Here is a 22,700-nt window from a genome sequence, read left to right as displayed (position 1 = left end):
GAAGGTCTGCTTGAGTAGTGAAGTTGAAGTATGGTAATTTGAGTTGTTGTGAAGTGTAATTAGAGTGTTTGAGTTGGTTGGCAATAGCTTCTGTTGTGTGGTTAGGTTGATGTGATTTTGAGGTGTGCTGGTGGAATTGCTGAAGATTGTTATGCTGGTGGAGTAATTGTGCAAAGGGGTATTAGATTGAGAGTGTTGTGAAGTGAAAGTTAAGTAAAGATATGGCTTCAAGTTCTTCATCCACACCAGAGTTATCATATTCAAATTTACCAGTGTTCAAAGCTGAAGGTTATGAACATTGGAGTTATAGAATGCAAACACTTTTCAGATCTCAAGATTTGTTGAAAATCATTGAGGAAGGGGTCAAGAAAGAAGACACAGAAGCAAAGATGCTGGAGAATGAGAAAGATGATGCCAAAGCATTGTTTCTACTGCAACAAGCTGTTGATGAAACCATTCTACACTGAATTATGAGATTTGACACAGTTAAGGAAGCTTGGGATCATATCAAGAATGAAATCAAGGTGCCTCAAAAATGTTTTTAGTGAGACAACAAACCTTGAGACAAAACTTTGATTTGTTGCAGATGAAGGAGCATGAAATAATTTAGCAGTATATCACTCGAGTATTGGCAATTGTGAATCAGATTAGAGGCATGGGTACTGGTTTAAAGGATGTAGAAATGGTGTCAAAGGTTATGAGAAGTCTTTCTTCAAGATTTGTGCATGTTGTTACTTCAGTTGGAGTAAGAGATATTTCTAAATTATCTCTAGATGAACTAAGCAGGTCTTTGCAAATACATGAAGCAAGATTCAATCAATTTTTAGATCGATATGAGGATAAAGCTTTTGTGACAAGAGTTGATATAAGTGGTGGTAGAAATTTTATGAGAGGAAGAAATTATAGAGGCAATGGAAAGAGGTAGCGAATGTCCAAGAGGTGGTGGTTATGGCAATCAAAGGTCTGGTGATCAAAGATAATTTCAGAGACAATAGTCTACTGGTGATTGGAATTTATGGCAGCAAGGGAAAGGCAATCAGAGACCATTTCGCAGGTTTAGTAGAGGTCAACAATAGTTTGGTAGACAAAGGTATTCTAAAGCAGGTTTGCAGAATGTTTAATGTTACAATTATAAAAGGTATGGTCACACACAATCTCATTGTTGGGCACAACAAAAAAATTTTGATGAAGGCTCAAGTTCTTTAGGTATTCAGCAGTCCAATTAATATGGGAGTTTATTTATAGTGCATGAAGAAGAAGAAAGTGAAGATTCATCCATGTGCATCTTGGACAGTGGATGTTCTAGTCATATAACAAGCAACAGAACTTTATTTTATCAGTTTAATGAAATAGACAGGCATAAAGTTAAACTAGGAGATGATAAGGAGGTTGAAATTATGGGAATCAGCTCAGTGACAGTGACTCTAGCTGAAGGGAATGTAAAATTGATTCATGGAGTGAAGTATGTACCTACACTAGCACACAATTTATTGAGTGTGGGTCTGTTACTTGATAGAGGTTATGATGTGGTATTTAAGAAATATTGCTACAGTATTTATAATTCAGAAACTGGTAGAAGAGTGTTGGGTGTGCCAAAGAATAAAAATAATTTGTTTCTTGCGAGATTTGCTAAAATTGGGTGAGTTTTTGTACTTTCTGATTCCGATATCAAGAAAGATGAATTGGCTATTTTGTGGCATCAAAGGTATGGTTATTTGAATTATCAAGGCTTGCAATTTTTATCTCAGCAGCAGTTAGTTTTTGGATTGCCTGAGGCGAAGAGTGTACATTATTATTGTGAAGATTGTGTGTATGGAAAAGCAACAAGAATACCTTTTTCAGCTGGCAGATCATAGAGAGCAAAATAAAAATTATATCTAGTACATGCTGATATGTGTGGTCCTATATAGATTGATTCTAATTGTGGTTGCAGGTATTTTCTATTGTTTATTGATGAATTTACAAGAATGTGCTGGGTATATATCTTGAAGTTTAAGCATGAAGTCTTCTAGTGTTTTCAGAAGTTTACAGCTTTTGTAGAAAGACAATCTGGGCATAAATTAAAAAATCTTAAGGATAGATAGAGGGGGTGAATTTCTGTGTAGAGATTTGATTTATTTTATTTTTGTGATCAAAGGGGGATCAAACATGAGTTAACAACTTCATATTCCCTCAATAAAATGGAATTGCTGAGAGGAAAAATAGAACCTTAATTGACAAAGCTAGAAGTATGCTGCATGCTAGTAAATTGTCAAACAAGTTTTGGGCTAAGCCAATCTTAAATGCTGCACATATCTATAATTTATCTCTGACTTATGCTATTTGTAACAAGACCCCAATGAGGCTTGGTTTGGTGTGAAACCAAGAGTCTCACATTTAAAGATGTTTGGCTATGTGGCATTCTCTCATATTTTACTCAGAATTTAGAGAAATAGGATGATAGAGCAATGAAAGATGTTTTTGTTGGCTATTACTGATAAGTGCTTGTGTATTAGTAATACGAAGTTATTTTTTCTTACATTAAGCATTACTTTTCTCAGATTTTATCGCTTATTCGTCTGTATTTGTGTTCTTTTTGTGTAAAGGGTTGTGGAGACAAGTGTGGAAGAAAGGAACCAAAAGCAGATCGTGGATGCAATTTTTGATGAAGTCTTGGATTGAACAAACGTGAAGACACAAGTTATGCTCAAAGACATGTGAGTGTGTGCCAACCTCCATTGTGCTCGAGCGAACATACAATTGGAGGGGCACAAAGGCAGTTACACTTATGTGTTCCGACTTGTGCAATGCTAGCAAGATCTTTGTCAATGAGGTTTACATGAAGACGCGACGCGATCTACCGCATGAATGTGTGCCCATTCATGTGGCCTCGATGAAAAGTGTGGATTCGGGAGTATTTTAGCGAAGTACTGTAGTAGTTTACTATTCACAGTTCACAGAAAATCAGTGTCTTAGAAATTCACACGGGCCTGTGGAAATTCCACACGCCCTTGTGGATGCCCGATTCCAGCTCTATTTAAACCGCAATTTCAGACATTTTGGAGATTCTTTTTCCAATCTTTTTATCATTTTTGGAGGTGCTCACGGCTAGGGTTTGGAGAGGCTTTGGCTAGGTCTTTGGAGTGGTTCTACGGCTTTTGACATCGCGTTCCTTCTGAAGATAGTTATTGGAGGAGATTTCGTCGGCTTTGGTTCGGTGAGGTGTGCCCTAGGCTTGACGAGGGGACCTTTGGTAAAGACGAGGCAACTCCACAAGACCATCAATATGGACTATGAGGGGGTTTTTCTTATAGATTGCATGCTTTTACATTCGATTTCATTATTGATTGTATCTTACTCCATGGAGAACTAAACTTCTAGTCGATGCGTGGACTTGTAAACCCTAGGCTGATTTTGTTTCATTGATCTTTCATTATGCTTCTTTAATTGATGTTTTTAATTGAGTTCCAACCTTAAATGCTTGTTGAATTGATTTTCCCTAAGAGTGACACTAGGGTTAAGAATCTATCTTGGTAATCCTTGTGGAAGAGTAACACACCATGAGGGTTAGACAAAGATAGTTTAGAGAGGGTTGAGAGGGTGAGTCGAGAGGTAGCGGAACATCCCCTTTTCCCTTCCGATGTGATTTATCCTACCTCCACATTCAAAGAGTTCTTTGTAGTCACAATAGAGTGAAGTGCTAAGAGACAAACTCCACTAGGGCTTAGTTGCGCAAGCAACAAAGTGAAGTGTTGAAGTAATCCTTAGTGTTGGGGCTTGATTGTGACTAGGGGTCTTTCGCCTGGACCAAAGGGTTAGATCTATATTAGGAAATAGGGTTTATCACTTGGAGTCCCCAAATCTTCATTCAACCCCACACAGTGTGAGGCGTCGAGAGTATTCCTTTCCGCCGGGGCATAGTATGAGGGTTAGTCACGATTAAACTTAAGTTTGGGACCATGTGTCTTAGGATCTTCGCGACTCGTTAAACATCAGTTATTAGACATAATGATTGGTCTTCCACTCGAAACAATAGTTCTAGGGTGAGCAATGTCTGGGTGCCCCATTTTCTATCGATTACCTCTCCTATTATTCTATTGCGTCTCTTTCTTCTTTACTTTATTTTTATTTGCATTGATATTATTCACTCCAATCTTAAATCATCTTTACTATAGTTAAATAGAAATTCTTGTACTTCTGAGCACACTATTCCCTGTGGATACGACTACCCACTCACCAGGGTACTTTATTACTTTGATAACCCGTGCACTTGCGGTACACACACGCAGGGAGTGTGTCAATTGCACAGATGCTAAATCCTACAGAATTTATATACCAACTATTGGAAAAGTTGTTGTTAGTAGGGATATGAGGTTTGTAGAGAATGAATTTTGGCAGTGGACGGAAATGCAAGATGGCACAAAGAGAATTGTGATGCAAGAGATGAAAGCAGATAGTAGATAGCAGAAAATTCTAGTAGTGTTAATTCTAATGTTACACATAGTGAAAATGAAGACAGTAGTAATAATTCTCCTAGAAGACAATGTGAACAAGCAACCTATGAGTCCAATATTGATGCATCACCAGTACAGAAAGTCAGAACCTTAATGGAATTATATAAATCATGTTCTTTTGCATTGACTATAACAGATCCTATATTATTTGAAGATGCAGGAAAAAAAAATCAAGTATGGAGGCTATGCAAGAAGAAATAAAATCAATTGAAAGTAATGAAACAAGGGTATTATGTGAGTTGCTAGCTAAAAAAAAAAACTTGGTGTTAAGTGGGTGTTTAAAACAAAATATAATCCCAATGGAGAAATTCAAAAATATAAGGCAAGATTGGTGACAAAGGGTTATACACAAGAGTATGGTGTTTATTATGAAGAGATTTTCTCTCCTGTTGCTAGAATGGAGGTTGTCAGATTATTGTTGTCTATAGTTGCATAGAAAAATTGGGTTATTTTTTAGCTTGATGTGAAATCATCTTTTCTCAATTGAGAACTGAATGAAGAGGTGTATGTAGAACAACCCAAGGGATTTGAAAATGCAGGTAATGAGCATTTGGTTTATAAATTAAACAAGGTCCTTTATGGTTTAAAACAAGCTCCCAAAGCATGGTACATTAAGATTGATTCTTACTTTCAGATGCAAACGTTTTTCAAAAGAAATTTTACAGAACATGCTCTATACAAAAAAATTGGAAAAGAATGTGATGTTCTTCTAGTATGCATGTATGTAGGTAATCTGATCTACATGCATGGGGCCTTCTTTATCAATGTTGGAATAGTTTAAATCAGATATGCAGAGAACATTTGATATGACAGATTTGGGTCTTTTATCTCATTTTTTGGGTCTTGAGGTGAAGCAAGATGAATTGGGTATACATGTCTCACAGAAAAAATACATTGAAGATTTGTTGAAGAGTTTCAATTTGAATCAGTGCAAAACCTTTCCAATATCTTTGAACCCAAGTCTCAAATTACAAACTGCTAATTATACAGAATTAGAAGATGTAATCAGTTTCAGCAAATTAATTAGTAAACTCATCTATGTGACACAATCAAGGCCAGACATTGCTTTTCCTGTAAGTTTCTTGTCTCAATTTATGCAGAAGCCCACAAGAGTTCAGTTTAGAGCAACAAAACATATTCTTAGATATTTGGCAGGATCAATGGAGTTTGGCATATTCTATCAAAGGAACAAATCATGTAAATTGGAAGGATATTCAGGTAGTGACTAGGGAGGCAGTATGGAAAGATAGAAAAAGCACTACATCTGTTGCATTTCATATTGATTCTAGAGTAGTATCTTGAATTTCTAAGAATCAAGACATTGTTGCTTTGTCATCAACAGAAACTGAGTATATCTCTTTATGTGTTGCTTATTGTCAAGGAGTGTGGCTGAAAAAACTCTTAGAAGAATGTGAACTGAAAATTGATGGCCCAATGAAGATTTGGTGTGATAATAAATCTTGTATTGAAATTGCTAAAAATCCTGTTTTATATAGGAGAACTAAGCATATTGATGTGAAGTTCCATTTTATCAGGAATTTGGTTGAAGAAAAAGTTTTAAAGTTGGAATTTTGTAATTCAAAGGACCAATTAGCAGATGTGTTTACTAAGTTTTTGAATGTGCAGAAGTTTCAGAAATTTCAAAGTTGTTTAGGAGTTTGTGATCTTCAATCAAGGGGAGCATGTTGAACAGTGATTGAAGATAGAGTATTGAAGAGAAGAAGAAGGCAGAGGAGTTGGGTTCAGAGAATGATTAATGTAAATGTTATGTAATGTGTGTTTGTTTGAATGTGTGTTTTGTGTTAGTTCAGTGTCTAAGTATTTATTTATATTTGAAAAGTTAGTTCAAGTGGATGATAGTCAGGAGGAAAAGGAGGTGTGTGGATCAAAGTTAAAATGAATGGCTGGGATTGCTTTATCTGGATTAGAAGCTTAAGTTCGAGGCATAGGTGTTGGTTAGTTATCTTGTGCCACGATAGTATGTAACTCATCCAATTTGTGTTTCTTTGTTTTTCTTAGATTTTGTGTTTTGATTTTACTTTTTCAATATGAATGAAAGCTTGTGAGTTTTTCTCCAATTTTCTCCTCTGTTCTTAACTTTGTTTTTGAGCTTCTGGTTTTTGTGTGAAACTTCTGATTGTACTTAGATTCTCAACATTTTCATCATAGTATCCTTTTTCGTGGTTTGAGTGCTCTTGATCGTTTGCTAGATCTAACCTACTTGTTTGATATTGTTTACAACCATGAACAATAATCCCACAAGCTTATTAAGCGGATGTCACTTTGCTACCATATTTTGTGTTGTGGTTTTGCCATGTAAAACAATTTCCTGAACTTTTAAATAATTTTGCGGTAGTATTTGACATTATATATATAAATGTGTGTGTGTTTGACTTTCTATAATATATAATGTTAATATGTATATAGACCTACTCTGAATGTCCTGAAGGGCATTTAAATGCTTTTGATTTCCATACTATTTTCATTATTTAACTTGATGTAAATTTTACTTATTTAACTTAATTTCCATTTAAAACATTTCATTAAATTACAAACATAAACGAATAAAAATATTATAAAATACATGGCTAGCAATCACCAATAAGAAATGGTAAATGTGAAATCACACATTGCCAAGGAGAGACCAATCCCTCTAAGAAGTCTTCATTAGCTCTTCCTGAAGACATAGAAGTAGCACTCCATCTAAATGCCAATTTCACCCTCTAGCATTTTCTTTTCATTTATATCATTCCCAAAATTAATGACCATTAATTTTTTTGCTGGAAAGTCTTTAATACATTATTTCCAAAATTAATAATCTTTACAATAAAATTAAATAATTTGAAATCACTCCCATATATAAATGAAAAACCAATGAAAAATGAATAATATAAAATAAATGGAAATAAAGGAAGGCAATTTTTAGTAAGGTTATAAAAGAAGGAATGCATTCCTAGTGTTCAAGGTTTAGTGCATGGTGCACAAATTCATCTTCCTAGTGTTAATATTCTCTCTGATTTATATAATGTTGTAAATCTATCGCTTCTTATCAACATCATCTTCCTTTAACAAAGGTCTATTTCACTTAACCCGTGATCTCACTCTTTCACCCTAGTTCTTAATTTCCATTTCAATGTGTTTTTACTCTTCAAAGATTCAATTCATTTTTTCTTAATCAAAGGGCTCTAAAAAAATTGATTGCTTTCTCATTTTTTTTTTGTTGGTCTAAGAAAAATAGAGCAAATAATCAAGACCAACTCTAGTGCGGCACATGCTACTTGTGGGAATGTTAACTTTCTTTGGTGGCTATGGCATGCCAAAAATATCTTTACTGGCTCCAATGCATCAAGTAGATCTGTTGGCTTTAAAAGCCAAGCAAAGGCCTTGCATAAGTAGGGCTAACCATGCATGCACAACCTTCCTTCCAATCATCCTTATGTACTTGATCTTCTGGCTCCTCAAGCTATTGTTGGCTTGAGTCCTCTTTATCCACCACCAGCTTCAACAAAATGAAGTGCCACCCCGTTATAAGGCATTAAAAAGATCATTAGTTTTAATTGTCACCAATTTTGTGACTCATTATCCTCCTTTATCTTGTTCTCTAGTGTCTCATGCTAGTGGTGATAATTCTAGTCTACCTTATAGTTTTAATGCAATATAAGACAATGAATAAGAAATGGAAAATAAGTTAGTATAAGGTCCAAAAGTGATTTTGGTTGTGAGTTTTATAATTGTTATATAATATCATATTATTGTAGATTATCATTTTGTTTTAAACTCCCTTGGGTTTCTCGGGTTTTAATCTGATAGTTCTATAAAAAAAAATTTAACTTGGAACTACATGTTTGTGTTTTATTATTTTCTTCTTCATGGTCTATTGTCACATAGTCTCTTGTGTAAGATGTTTGTGTCATATCGAGAAGGTCGGTCCGAACCTCATCTCACATAGGGTGAAAGGACAGGTATATTGGAGTTAACTCTACATCTACGCACGTCTCTAACTCGTGTCTTGTCCATATTAAAAATAAAAACTTTCTTCTTCTTCACTATATTTAATTTATATTTTTTTTATAATTTCAAGAGTCATTGAAATATTTTACATTTTCTTAATGATATGTTCTCCCTTTAATTTAGAAGACATGAAGCCTTTAAGTTTTCCACCAATATCAAAAAAATATAAATTTGTTGTCTCACTAGGAGTTCTTAGGGACATCCTCCACCCACTAGGGCTGTTTATTGTTTATTTGGTTTGTCACACAATTAGTGGACCTATGTATCTTTCTTTTAATTGTGTTGTACCTTATGTCCCATACTCTCTATACTTTACCTTTAGCTCTTTCAATGCAAATGGTTTATCTACATTAAAAAAAAAAAATAACTAGAATCATTTATGAGGTAATTTTATAAAAAGGATAAAAAAAAATTAAAATGATCAATGCTAGCTAACCATAAGGATCACTAGCATCTTATAACTATGCATATTTTGCTTTGAATTAACTATTTTCCTAGTTAGTATCTAAACATAAGGAAAATTAAAAAATGATCAATGCTTTTAGTTGGTCATATTCAAAGTGCATCATATCATATAAATGTATTTACATTGCCTTAGACATTAACATCAGAGAATATATACTAGATAAATATATGTATTTCATTAAAAAAACATTTTTATAGATATATGAGACTGTGAACTAATGCTCAAGTCATATTTTGCACATATTGTGCTATAATTATTGATTAATATGACATAAATAATTATAATTCTTGTAATATTTTCAATTTCCAAAGATAATGCTTTCATTCATTTTCTCAGTCATGATTTCCACAACAGATACATCAAAACACTACACCAATTTTTATTTTTAGAGGCACATTGGTAGAAGGGTTTTTAAAGCGCCTATATAACTATGTATTTAATTTTCTTTATAAATCTATAGAGGGGTTTAGAAAACCCCCTCTAATTTTTAATTAATAAAAATACATAGTCACTTGCAAACTTAACTCTCCATTCATGATAATTAGTAATTTTTTAGACTAACTAATGTCTGATCTTTACTCTCACACAAATGTCTTCTCATTTCTCACCAAAACCTAAATCCAACGAACAAAAATTCCCCAAAAACCCACCAAAACCAAACCCATGCTTCTTCTCTGCTTCTCTCCTCGATCCATCCTCACACCTCCCCGGCACTGCCTCCTCTCCTCCTCCGGCCACCGCCCCCCATCCCCCTCTGATGTAGACGAAGATGATCCCCACCCCTCCTCCCGTCACCGTCGATCCCTCCTATCTAATGCCGACCAAATCTTCTTCATCCTCCAACAAGACGATCTCGGCTTCGAATCCCAGACCGCCTTCAACGATCTCTGGCCAAATCTCACAGCCACCCTCATCCATGTTGTCCTCCGCCTCATCCACTCCTCCATGACCACCACCAACAAATCCCGATCCGCCAAACTCGCCTTCAAATTCTTCGCCTGGGCTTCCGATTAACCCCACTACTCCTACCCCACCCACATCTACAATCTCACCATGAAGATCTTCGCCGATGCATCTTCTCCAATAAAGTGTAACGTAATGAGTGTGTGTGTGTGTGTGTGTGTGTGTGATTGTATTTTTAAATATCACCATCATCACCATAATCATCTAGGGTTTCTCCAACGTCTCTAGCGTCTTAGAAGATGGCGTCCAAAATGCTCTCAGATTCCGCCATTGATGAAATGCAGCAGCGCAAATGAGAACATTGAGGTCTCTACTTCATTGCCGACGCCACCTTCATGTCGGTGTCCGCTTCAAGGATCATTGAGGTATCTTCCAAGCATGCCACCATCTACACCACCTTTATCTCCATCTCGGCTTCGAGATCATTGAGGTCTCTGCCAGGAATGTCAATGTTCATCTCAAAATAATCGACTCTAACTACCAGGTTCAACAAAAATCGATGATGGTTTCGATTTAGGGTTCTAATTTCAATCGATCTGTGATGATTTTCTTCTTTGTGTTGTAGCTATTGAAGGTCTTATACTACAACGTGTCAGTGTTGTTCTCAAAGGCTCTTACCAACATCAGGCCACAAATTTGTTCGGGGTTTTCAACGTGTCAGCGACGATCACCGGAATCCAGCTAAAACCATGCCGGTTCATCCTAGAAAGACCATCCAGGTTCATCTCTTTCTCTGTTTCTTTGATTTTGTCCCTAATTTTAGTGTGGTTTTGATTTTGTTGTTGAATGTGGTTTAAATTTCTTTTTTTTTTTTGTTAATCTTCTTGTTCTTAGGTTTTATGCTTTTCTGACTGTTTTTATTTAGATTTTTATTTGCTGAAGATGCAGAGGTCTATTAGATTTTGATTTCTATTAGTTTTTATGCTAACAAGGTAATGTTTCATTTGTTGATAGTTTCACATCCTTCTCAGCTCTTATTTGTTTAAATCTTAGAACTTATAACTTCTTGTTGGAACATTCAGAAGATGTGCTTGCCATTTGTAATGCTCATAGACTAATTTTTTTTCTATTTTGTTATTGAATATATTGGATGTTTTATTTGTTGATTGTTTCACATTCTTCACAACTTGTTTAACTCCTACTTGGGTCGTATCATGCATGATATCAATAAATAGTTGTGCCCCCAATGCCTCTTCTAGTGGCTATTCTATTAGTCCTTATATCAAATTGTGTTCTTTAACCACTTGGTACCAAGTCGCATTACTTAACAATTAGGAGTAGCAAATAATAAATATGATTATCACTTGGGCTAGTTGATTGTATTGCGAGTAGTAAACATACTATTTCAAATCAATGTTACGAGTTCTGTGGTGCTTAGGGCTTTCATTGCATGCTTGTATACAAGTCATGCCTTTTTGAGGTTACTTTTTTTATTTTTCTTTTTTTATTATCCCTCGTATAAAGGTCTTCATTGCTTGTAGGCTTGGTAGCTATATTCTTGGCTCTTAAAAGTTTTTTTCCAAAATGTATTTAGTTTAACATATCAACAAATGCTGGAAAATTGCTCATACTACGAGAAGAATACGTTTTACTCATTAGAAATTTTTTTAATTAAAAATTATAAGAAAAGGACTTAACCAACTAAGACTTGTTTTACATTTTAGATTACATAAATATGATTATCACTTGGGCTAGTTGATTGTATTGCGAGTAGTAAACATACTATTTCAAATCGATGTTACGAGTTCTGTGGTGCTTAGGGCTTTCATTGCATGCTTGTATACAAGTCATGCCTTTTTGAGGTTACTTTTTTTCTTTTTCTTTTTTTATTATCCCTCATATAAAGGTCTTCATTGCTTGTAGGCTTGGTAGCTATATTCTTGGCTCTTAAAAGTTTTTTTCCAAAATGTATTTAGTTTAACATATCAACAAATGCTGGCAAATTGCTCATACTAAGAGAAGAATACGTTTTACTCATTAGAAATTTTTTTAATTAAAAATTATAAGAAAAGGACTTAACCAACTAAGACTTGTTTTACATTTTAGATTACATAAAAAGAAAGAAAAGAACTGCTTTGAGTTAAATTGCCTATGTGCACGATATGTTAGACACAAGTTGCACAACTTGTTTCTCCATCACTTTGGTCAATGTTTTCAAAATAATGAAAATCGATCAGTAAAAATGAACTTTAGAGAAGGTTAGCTTAACCTAAACCTTATGCCTTATGCCTTGCTAGGTTTTAAGATGTGCCATCATCCTGAGAGTAATATTTTCTAATTTTCCTGGTTAAGCTGCAACAACAATTTATTGATTTACCGGTTTTTTTTAATACATGACTGCAAATGGCCCATCAAATATATCTCTTTTGCAGGGAATCATGAAAGTAGGCAATTAACACAGGTACGTTGTTATCCTAAAGTACAACTTTGTGAAACATTTATTCTCCATGTTGCATTTGTAATGTTTGTCAGGTTACCATATTTATCTTACCATTGACATCATGTGTATAAGGAACCAAAAGATTTAACATTATTCTTTTATTACACTTTTTACTCAGTTGTTTTGAAAAGACAAACCATTTAAGTGCAGCTCATGATCACAGTTAAAAAAATTATTTAATCCTGTTCTTGAGCTTATAAAATAGCTGATTGACCCCTTTTCAGCCTTCTTAGCTAACCATCTTGTTATTGCTGTGTGCTTTGAAAATTGTTGATTGCCTTTCCCAATCATGTAGTGAATATTTGTTTGGTCCATCTGTCATCCATCTTACCCTTTGTAATTTGTGGGAAAGATTGTTAACTCATGAAGATTTGTTGTTGATATCACATTTAAGAAACAAATTCCTTGCACATTATTTTTTATTATTTGTTTATTTATTTATTTTTTTTGCATTGTTTACATAGAGAAGAAAGCTTCTGTGTGTTGCCTTGAATAAAATATTTTGCACTTTGTAGTTTTGATGAGCAATAAGGATAAAGGGGAGGCTTGGAAAAACTATATATTTGTTTCAAATATGATTCAGAGTTCCCGAATTGCTTTACTTATAATGAATTTTGAATTTAAATCAATTATGGTATTTACAGGTAGCCCTTGCTTTGAGTTATAAACCCCTTACATCAGTCTAGAAAAAGAATAGGCCTCTTGTGTTTATTTTGCCATTTCTTTTATAATTTGCCTTTCTACAGTTGACCACGGCAGTGATTATGCCCCTCAAAGTTCTCATACCTTTTTTGCCTGCATATTTAGTCAACTGTTGTAAGTTGCAGAAGTTTCTCTATGATATGTATACCTTAAGTGTTTGTCATCTTTTGTAGGTTTATGGTTTTTATGATGAGTGCCATTGGAAATACGGCAATGCTAACGCATGCCGATATTGTACAGATGTTTTTGACTACCTTACATTGCCAGCAATCATAGATGGAACTGTAAGACAACATTTTTTTAAACATTCTGATAAACTATTTTTTTTTGTTGCAATTTCCTTTCCCTCTTGGTTGCTGTTTTATTTACTCTTATTCTTACTCTCAGTATTGATTTTTGCTTGGATTTGCAGGTTCTCTGTGTTCACGGTGGTTTTTCTCCTGATATTCAATCAATTGATCAAGTTCATTGCTTTTTATGATTTTATTCTCCGTAATCAACATTTGAATCTTTAAATATCCATATGCTAACTGGAAGCATATTTTACAATTCATTGATTTCACATGTTGATGGTAGTGCTTCTCTATAAAATGATTATCAATTGCTAGACTCTATCAGTAGTATAACCATGTCATAATATAAGAATGACGTTGTGCTAAATCTCCTACTTTTTTTAAGATTTATGGCAATGTATTGGAAATGGTGGTTGTGTAATAGGGAGAACCAAAGTCTACAACTCAATGTTGGAAAACCTCCTTTCTGTTTTTCTGCATTCCAGTATTCTTTCTCTTTGCCATCTAGAAATCCTGTTAATTCTCCACAAACACTATTTTCTGAGTTTAATATTGACCTGATAGATGTAGCTTCTGGTACATAGATGTGTAACCATTTCTACTAAGTGTTTGCCATTTGATGTCCATCGCTTTTGTTTGAAATTAATTCCTTTTCTTTCCTTCTTCATAGATGAGAGTTATCGACTGGAACTGTGAAATTCCTCACGAGGGCCCCTTCTGTGATCTAATGTGGAGTGATCCTGAAGAGATTGAAAGCTTGGGCAATTAGCCCTCATGGTGCAGGATGGCTTTCGGGGTCAAGGGTGACCTCAGAGGTTTGTGTACATGTTCTTTGTTGTCTCCTGCTTTCCTTTATGATCTGCTGCTCCTAATACAAAAGTTTACTGTATTCTCATTCTGCAGTTCAACCATATAAACAAACTCGACCTCGTCCGCGAGCGCACCAGCTTGTCCAGGAGGGCCTCGTCACTTTGAGTTATTATAAATTACTATCCCAACTTTATGCTCAAGAATCCCAGCCAACTAATCTTGTGATTGCTTTAATATAATTTCAAGTCTTAAAATTACTATATTTCTTGGCATTCCAGGTGTTTTCTGCGCCCAATTATTGTTACAGATGTGGAAACGTTGCTTCTATTCTAAGCTTTAATGAGAATATGGTATGCTACTACACTACTACGATTCCCGCTATTTCAATCATTACTGCTGTCTTATTTATACTCATGCACTTAAACATTTAAATTGAACTTGTAAACCTTACAATGCACATGATTGAAATGGACTAATTAAAATATGATCATAAACTTATAAAGTTTACTCTCTTAATAATGATAGGAAAGAGAGGTCAAATTCTTCACCGAAACACAGGAAAACAACCAAATGAGAGGACCAAGAATAGGATTATTATATTTTTTATGAAGTCAAGGACGCTTCATCTTCCACTTTTGGTAACTGCATGCAAGGATCCAATCTTTACATCATGCAGTAAACTTGTAGATTCCTCTGTATTGTTGTTAGACCAATAAAAATATCATCCTATCTGATGATTTATGAATGGGAATTGGAATTCTGTTTTTTACCCTCCCTTTTTTCTTTGTTCTTCTTTAATCTTGATGTCTCGTTGATTTTAATATTTCCTGGTAAGAGATAAGAAAACCACCTTTAAAAAGCTATTGGAAAGGAAATTAAAAATTATTAACTATAGAGGCGGTTATAACCGCCTCTAAACTATTAGTGAGATAAAAAAATTTTAGTTATAGAGGCAGTTATAACCACCTCTATAGATATTGGAAAGGAAATGAGAAATTATTAACTATAGAAGTGGTTATAACCGTCTCTAAGCTATTGGTGAGAGATAAAAAATTTTAGCTATAGAGGCCGTTATAACCACCTCTATAGCTATTGGAAAGGAAATAAGAAATTATTAACTATAGAAGCAGTTATAACTGCCTCTAAGCTATTGGTAAGGTATAAGAAATTATGAGCTATAGAGATGGTTATAACCACCTCTATAGCTATTGGAAAGGGAATAAGAAATTATTAACTATAGAAGCAGTTATAACCGCCTCTAAGCTATTGGTAAGGTATAAGAAATTATCAGCTATAGAGATGGTTATAACCGCCTCCATATTATTAGTAAGGGATAAGAATATATTAGCTATATAGAGGCGGTTATAATCGCCTCTAATGTTATTAGTAAGGGATAAGAAAATATTAGCTATAGAGGCAGTTATAACCACCTCTATGTTTTTGTTATTAAAACCGCTTCCATATATAAAACTTACCCCAACGATTGGTTCAAACCGGCTCTAAAGTGTAGAGCCGGCTTAATACAAGGCGATTTAGAGGCGGGTGAAAAAACCAACACTATGGCTATAGAGGCGGTTAAAACCGTCTCTATAGGGCTTGAAAACCACCTCAAAAGCTCTTTTTTGGTGTAGTGAAACTTTATCTGTTCAATTCCCTACTCAAATGAAAACCCCTAGAACATATATTCAATTCAAACTATTGGAAATTTTATAACACAATATTCTCATGAATCTAACATGCCATTGGAAAATCCCATAGATGAAGAGCAATTGTTCTCATGAAAATTACAATCATAATATGTAAAGGGAATACACCCAACCACAAATATAACCGGTTGACCTTGATTTCAATCCACTTAACATCCCCATGTTGAGATATACATAGTTGGAAACAAAGAGGGACATTCTGTTATCATGAGAAAATCTATGAGAAAATATAAAAATGGTGGAAAAAGTGCTAATTTATTGAAAGAAGTTAAATTTATTTCAAGCAAAATAAAAAAAAAATGAACGAAACATGCAAAGACGTTGCAATCATTTTAAACAAATGGAGGTACAACAAAGATGGATCACTTACTAGGTGACAAATTTCTTATTTCAGTCATTTGACCGTGGATCAAAAAAGTTTGACTTCCTACAACATTCAAGCTAAAAAAGATGGAATTAAGTTATTAGATTATTGCCTATGAAGCCTCTAATCATATAATCAAAAGTGCTATAATAGGTCATAATTTTACACCTTGCTATGAGAATCATGTGATTCATATAGTTGATGGTCGTACTGGCATAAGCCAAGTACCCAACATAATGGATTTGGGAAACCAAACCCAAACTAATAAGTTACCTGTTTTTGTGTCAAGTATACTGACTTGAAACCAAGTATGCCGTCTTTCTCACTCTAACTCTATAAACTTAATGTCATGATTCTTCCACTCTTTTCATCTCCCTCTCCTTTTAATCAAGTTAACAGATCACTCAATCTCATGATCTATAATACTCTTACTCTTTTACCTTTCACAAAGTAAATAAATAAATAAAAAATTAAGCAACAATACCAAATATTACTATCAACATATATACATAAATATATATATATGTGTGTGTGTGTGTGTTTTTCTCATTAATTTTATGTTTTATAATTGCATATAACCAAGAAAGATAATAAAATAAAAGATAGAAGAAGAAAGCCTTAAAAAATATGAGGGTAATGGTTTTGGAGAGAGTGGAAAAGAAATAACAACTAGATGATATTTTTTAGCTGAATATGAATAACATAAACGACATCATCTAAATAATAAAAAGTTTAAAGATGGAAGGGTGATTCTAGGGACAAGTGTTACAAGATAAACAAGATCAAGTATCCTTAAATAAGTACAAGAACAAAGTTTAAAGTAGTGAAAAAAATAAAAATTAAAAATATTGAAGAGGTTTAACAGAGGAGAAGAAAGTAAAAGAAAATAGGTTATCAAAGGTTAGGTTAAAAGGGCTATAGATGTAATAAAAAAAGGAAATTTATTTATTAGTCTTTGGAACTTTTGAAATATACCATTCAGTCCCTCTGACAAAAGTCTATATTATTCAGTTCCTTCTTTTTAATTCTCTTTCTACATTATCCCTGCCGTTACTTTGATCAGTGAAATATTCTGAAAATCCCAAAAATACCCTTGCATGCTTTTGAGAGGGAAGGGAAAAAAATGGCTCCAAGTCTTGTTAAAGTATAATTATTTGTCCTTATTCTTTTATAAGAGAAGCTTCTTATTTCCATTGCTTTCATACTCAATCTTTTTGTATGAATGGAATCAGTCTCTTCTCAATCTGAAGACTAACTTAGTGGGGAGGAAAGTCAATCATGGCCTAGGTGTAGAAGACTGGCAGGGAGTGAAAGCTTGCAGCGAGAAGAAAGTGCAAACAACAAACGTCTTATAGTGGTGTTTCTTTTGTGTAGCATATGATATATATGTTAATGAACATTTTAATCTTTATCTCACCTACGTCAGATTTTGTTGATGCAGGGATGGATACATTTTATAATATTGTGCTACATAAGGGAGAGGGTTATGTATTGCACTTCATTCTCTTAACTGCATGAGGGTCAATAGTAGATGAAATATGTGAACAGTGGAACCTTGAAGCTACTTGTGTGTGAGTGAAGTATTTAATACCAAATGCGCACAAGACAATGTCTTGCATTAGCTCAGAAAGCGACTTCCAGTGGATGTGCCACGTTCACCATATGTTTAACATGAATATGGTGGATATGATAGTCGAGATTGACAATTAAATTACAGAGGGCTTTTCTGTGTCACTAGTATTATTGAAATTATCATATCCAATTAGTGGTTATTTTCTTTATAAAGTGTTCTCAATCTCTCTATTTCATGTAAATTCAATTTTTTACATTTTTTTACATTATTTTATCGTTAGAAATCATTTGTTATGTGCAAGTTTCGATGGTTAAGAATTTATAATCAACCAAAAGTTTATTTATGGTAGTTTATGTTTACATATGTTATCTTGTATTCAAATTCAGACATTCTTCATTATATATGCCAATAAACTTTTAACATTCGGATTGATGTAATGAGGGAGTATTTGTCACAAAGTGCTGCATTTAATCAATACCCGATGTTGTTGTCAAGTTTGTCTAGGAGAGCAATGTTGGACTTTTCAAGAAATTTTGAACCTAACATGTTCTCAGTCGGTCAATGTTATGAAAGTGAAACACAATTCATGGAAGCCTTGTGTGACCATGCTATCAAGCGGAATTTCAACTTTCGATTCATAAAATTTATAAAGAGAGAATTGTTGTGATATGTGCCACCGATGGTTGTGAATGGTGTGACCATGCCTCAAGAGATGGCAACCTGCCAACGTTTAGAATCAAAATACCCCAAGGGGCGCATACTTGTGGTGGAAGTATCGGCACAATGTCACATCCAAAAGCATCAAAGAAACGGGTTAGTAGGCATGCAATACAAAAACTCCATAATCGTCCTCTATACCGTGCAGTGGATATACAACGGGATTTATTGTGTGAACAAAGTGTTCATTTGCCATACAAACAGGCCTGGATGGGTAAGGAGTTAGCACGAGGAATTCTCCATGGAAGTGATATAGCAAGCTATGACCTACTATAATGGTATGTAGGGAAGTTGGCTGAAACTAATCCGAGAAGCATTGTCATCATTGACAAGGATGGTGAGTGATTCAAACATGGTTTTTTTCTATTTTCATTCTTGTCTTGATGGATTTCGAAAGGGGTGCAGACCCATGCTATTTCTTGATGAAACACATCTACTTAGGAGATACGGTGGCATACTCTTAGGTGTAACAAGGATGCAAATGAAGGATTATTCAACTTGGCATTTGCTATCGTGGATAATGAGACTGATGACAACTAGACGTGGTTCATATCGATATTAGGTTATGAATTGTTTGGTGAAGATAACTACAACAAGATCATTACATTCATATCCGATCGATCCAAGGGCCTTGTCAATGCTATCGCCAGGGTGTTCCCTTCTTCCTCACATGCATACTGCTTACGACATCTTCAAGCGAGCTTCTTATAATCAAATAGCTAGATAGGGAGGGCATTGAAAAGATAAAAGCTGAAGCTTGATTATACATGTAGCATATGTATACACATCTTCAGAATATGACGATGCTGTAAACAAACTCTTACTCATCTCAGCATAGGGCCATAACTGGTTGTTCCAAAAATTAGACATGAAGCATTGGTGTAATTACTTATTCCCGCCATGCCAATGGGGTGAGATATACTCGAACGTTTCTGAATCTTTTAATGTGTGGATAAGAGAGACATGCCACCTTCTTGTGTGCAACATGGTTGACTCGATCAGGTTTGCTTCCTAATTGTATTGTTGAATAGCTTATTCATTTAAGATCACAATTTGATGTCCTCAAATTTAATTTTCGTATACTTATCAGTATTGTTGATTGCTTATCAGGGTTTTAGATTACTTTCAAAGTTTTGTGGCTAGTATCTGTCTTTTCTAGTTAACATTACTGATTATCCTTTATTATATTAATTATAAGTTTAATAAATTATTATTTTATTCAATTATGTCTATTCTTGTATGGTTACAAATCTGTTAGCTTTACTATTGTTTTACTACATGCAGAACCCACACATCTTTGTTTATATTTGGTCTAATCCATACATGTCATAGGTACAAGGTAATGAACATGTGGTATGATTGCCACCAACAATGTAAGAAATTCAGAAGAGGATCAAGGAAATCGTAGAGGAAAGCAGGTCCCTTGTCGTTGGCCACTCTAATGGGGAACAATATGAGGTTATTGACCACTATAGTAACTCTGTCAATTTACGTGATAGGAAATGCTTGTCCCGACGTTGGCAAATTTATGGTCTACCGTGTCGACATGCTTGTGCAGCAATCATACAGACTGATACTAACATTCACCAATTCATGGATGAATATCACATAGTTGTTTCATACAAGGCAGCATGCGCAAGCCCAATATTTCCCATACTAGACAATGACGAACCAAAAGGCGATGGCCAACCTCTACGTCTTCGACCACCTATTGCAAAGAAAAGACTTGGGCGCCTGAGACGCGGGGGGATAGAGTCACAAGCATTCAATGTGAGGAAGCTACATCGCAGTCGTTGTCAAGAAATTGGGCATAGTAGAGCTACCTGTAATGCAGTTATCGTAGACTAAAAAATGTGACAAAAGTTAAGCATTTCTTTTTGGAAGTAGTAGAACACCTCACCATATGAAGGCTAATGGCAGAAAGTTTGGAACACAATAGCCTGATATTGATAGTGATGAATAAATATTAAACTTGTTCATGCAAAATATGACCCTATCGAGTCATATTTCATTACATGCCATCAAAATGTAAACGATAAAGAACAATTCTAAACTCGTTCATAAAATTGTACAGGTATTCATATAATGACAATGATTATTCACAGATATTAACCAACTACTAGTGATTATGTATAAAGTACGAGTTCAATAAACAGTTTTAAAACATTTTACGGACAATCCAATGATTATGGATGAAGTACGATAGATGTGCACACAAAAAAGTACACAAAAACTCGTTCACATAAGAGACACATAAACGACCACAAGCATCATTTCTTTTACTAATATGTAGTCTTGAAGTAGTCATCTAATGTGATCCAGTAGGCATCTGCATCTGTGGAAGGCACTACAGAGGCATTTAGTTCTGGTGGCTTTGTAGCTTGTGATTTTGCAGCATCTGTTATGACAATGAAATTCTCATCTAGTTCTGTAGAGCTTTTGTCATATTTGGTGCATTCATCTGAGATAAGGGTGGGATCATTCTTCTTTTGTAGGTTTTGGGCAATACTGTCTACTAATATCTGTGCAATACACTATAGGTATACCTACGCGACATCACCATAGGGAAGATAGAGTTGATCTGTATTCAATATTTGCTCCATGAAACTCATGACATAGACGGAGTTATCTACACTGTCTTCCCTCTGTTGTGGACAGCCTCACACGTGTGATAGAGGGTAAGACTTTATTTCGGTAATGTCTAGCTTCAGCTGTAGGTACATGTCAAACAATGTACATTACAACCAAGATGGAAACAAATTTGCAATTGGAAACTCAAAATAGACTACAACATCAAAGTTCAGAGATTACCATGGCATTTGCTAACTCATCATATACAATGCTTGCATGTGAGAAATAATGAAAGTATTCTTTTTTTTTTTGCCTTGTCTAGCATGACAAGGTGGTAGTGCTTGTTGAGCACAAATGGCATAAGCACCATTTGCACATTGGGATAATCACGCATAGCAGGGGTAATCATGTCGTCCAACCCATTGGGAGAACACTTTCTGTTTGGATAAGGCGAGGATATATAGTTTGGTAATGGTAGCAAATATCATGTAATAGCTTGGTTTCTTCTTCATAGCATCTAGCAATATTACGACGAAAACATTAACGACATCATCTAGCACCAACTGCTTACCATCTAAAAATGCATACAAATGTGCATGACAAGTATGAACATAGCCATTTTCCCAAACAATTTCTCTGGTATAAGTAGAGAAGGCAATTTATATGTGATCAATGTCCAAACAAAATCCTCAAATACAAACATATGTTAACTGTAAATACATAATTCAAACAAAAACAGGCTAAGTAGATAAATAGAAGCACAAATTAGGATAAAAGTAAAGACAAAATAACTAATTGCTTATAGGGATACCACTTGGTTTTGTAATAATGATGGCCTATAAGTACAAAATATATGAACTTCAAATGGGAATCACACATGAATGACAATAATATTGCACACTATTTCAAACTAATGGGACTATTTCAAAGTTAGATAGCTCTCACCTATCAATTAGAGTATTGAGAAAAACAGACATAGTCATATGTTCGAATTGATCGAGGCGTGCAATACCTATAGGACGTTTGTTGGGGGATGAAATCAACCTGCACATCAGGTTTGACTATCTGTTTTTTCGTGACACCGTCCTCTTAGGCTATTTCCAATTTGGCATCTAGAATAGTTCCTGATTTGTCAACCTGATCATGTTTAGAAAATATGGTCACAGCAAAATCATTGCCGGTCAATAGTTCCTCTTTCTTCAAAGTTGCAAGGGACTCTATTATTTTACCAATGTCATTAATTGTCTCTTCATCAGCTGCAGTGAACTCAGAAGAGGTTTGTGTTGGTACATCCCTTTTTCCCTTTTTTTTTACTGGCGCAGTTTTTTTGGGGAGCCCAGGTGTAGGCCAATGTGCCCCGGTCTTTGTTGCCAATACAACATGAGTGACGGATCTCTCATATTGGGTCTCCTCTACAAGTTCATCATCCGAGCCTTTATGGGGTTTGAAGATAACCTTTTTTAACTCATTTTCGGGGTGGGATAGAGGGTTCTCATTGCAAAGTTTGATTCCAATTCCAATTCCAATTCTAAGTCCGATTAATCCGTAGTCTTCTCGGGGGCATTCAATCTTGCCTCAAGTTTACTAACTG

At 34.8% G+C, this 22,700-nt stretch overlaps 1 protein-coding gene and 1 long non-coding RNA gene across 9 annotated transcripts; both read left to right on the top strand.

Annotated features, from left to right (window-relative positions):
- The first annotated feature begins 655 nt into the window (after positions 1 to 655).
- On the top strand, positions 656 to 1,954 carry LOC120268551. Its single transcript, XM_039275897.1, has 4 exons — positions 656 to 921; positions 1,023 to 1,104; positions 1,341 to 1,529; positions 1,934 to 1,954. The coding sequence occupies exons 1-4, from the start codon at positions 656 to 658 to the stop codon at positions 1,952 to 1,954; spliced, it is 558 nt and encodes a 185-aa protein (XP_039131831.1).
- A 7,610-nt stretch (positions 1,955 to 9,564) lies between these two features.
- On the top strand, positions 9,565 to 14,940 carry LOC120269026. 8 transcript variants are annotated; one of them, XR_005539083.1, is made up of 6 exons: positions 9,565 to 10,065; positions 10,195 to 10,417; positions 10,499 to 13,359; positions 13,488 to 14,183; positions 14,272 to 14,528; positions 14,704 to 14,940. It is a non-coding gene; the product is annotated as an uncharacterized LOC120269026 (long non-coding RNA). The 8 variants fall into 8 exon arrangements; XR_005539088.1 differs by lacking the exon at positions 9,565 to 10,065 and having other exon boundaries at positions 10,159 to 10,417; positions 10,499 to 10,652; positions 12,306 to 13,359; XR_005539085.1 differs by lacking the exon at positions 9,565 to 10,065 and having other exon boundaries at positions 10,159 to 10,417; positions 10,499 to 12,334; positions 13,249 to 13,359.
- The last annotated feature ends 7,760 nt before the right edge of the window (positions 14,941 to 22,700 follow it).

Source organism: Dioscorea cayenensis, chromosome 9, assembly GCF_009730915.1.
Source record: "Dioscorea cayenensis subsp. rotundata cultivar TDr96_F1 chromosome 9, TDr96_F1_v2_PseudoChromosome.rev07_lg8_w22 25.fasta, whole genome shotgun sequence".
In the NCBI taxonomy this organism is placed as follows: Eukaryota; Viridiplantae; Streptophyta; class Magnoliopsida; order Dioscoreales; family Dioscoreaceae; genus Dioscorea; species Dioscorea cayenensis.
This window is presented reverse-complemented; position numbering and strand designations above follow the sequence as displayed.

Excerpts from the sequence above, each read along its gene's own strand:
- LOC120268551 (XM_039275897.1), top strand. The coding sequence starts at position 656 with ATGGGTACTGGTTTAAAGGATGTAGAAATGGTGTCAAAGGTTATGAGA. Across the intron at positions 922-1,022 it reads TATAGAGGCAATGGAAAGAG|CAAGGGAAAGGCAATCAGAG; the intron begins GTAGCGAATGTC and ends AATTTATGGCAG. Across the intron at positions 1,530-1,933 it reads TTGATAGAGGTTATGATGTG|GTATTTTCTATTGTTTATTG; the intron begins GTATTTAAGAAA and ends TTGTGGTTGCAG.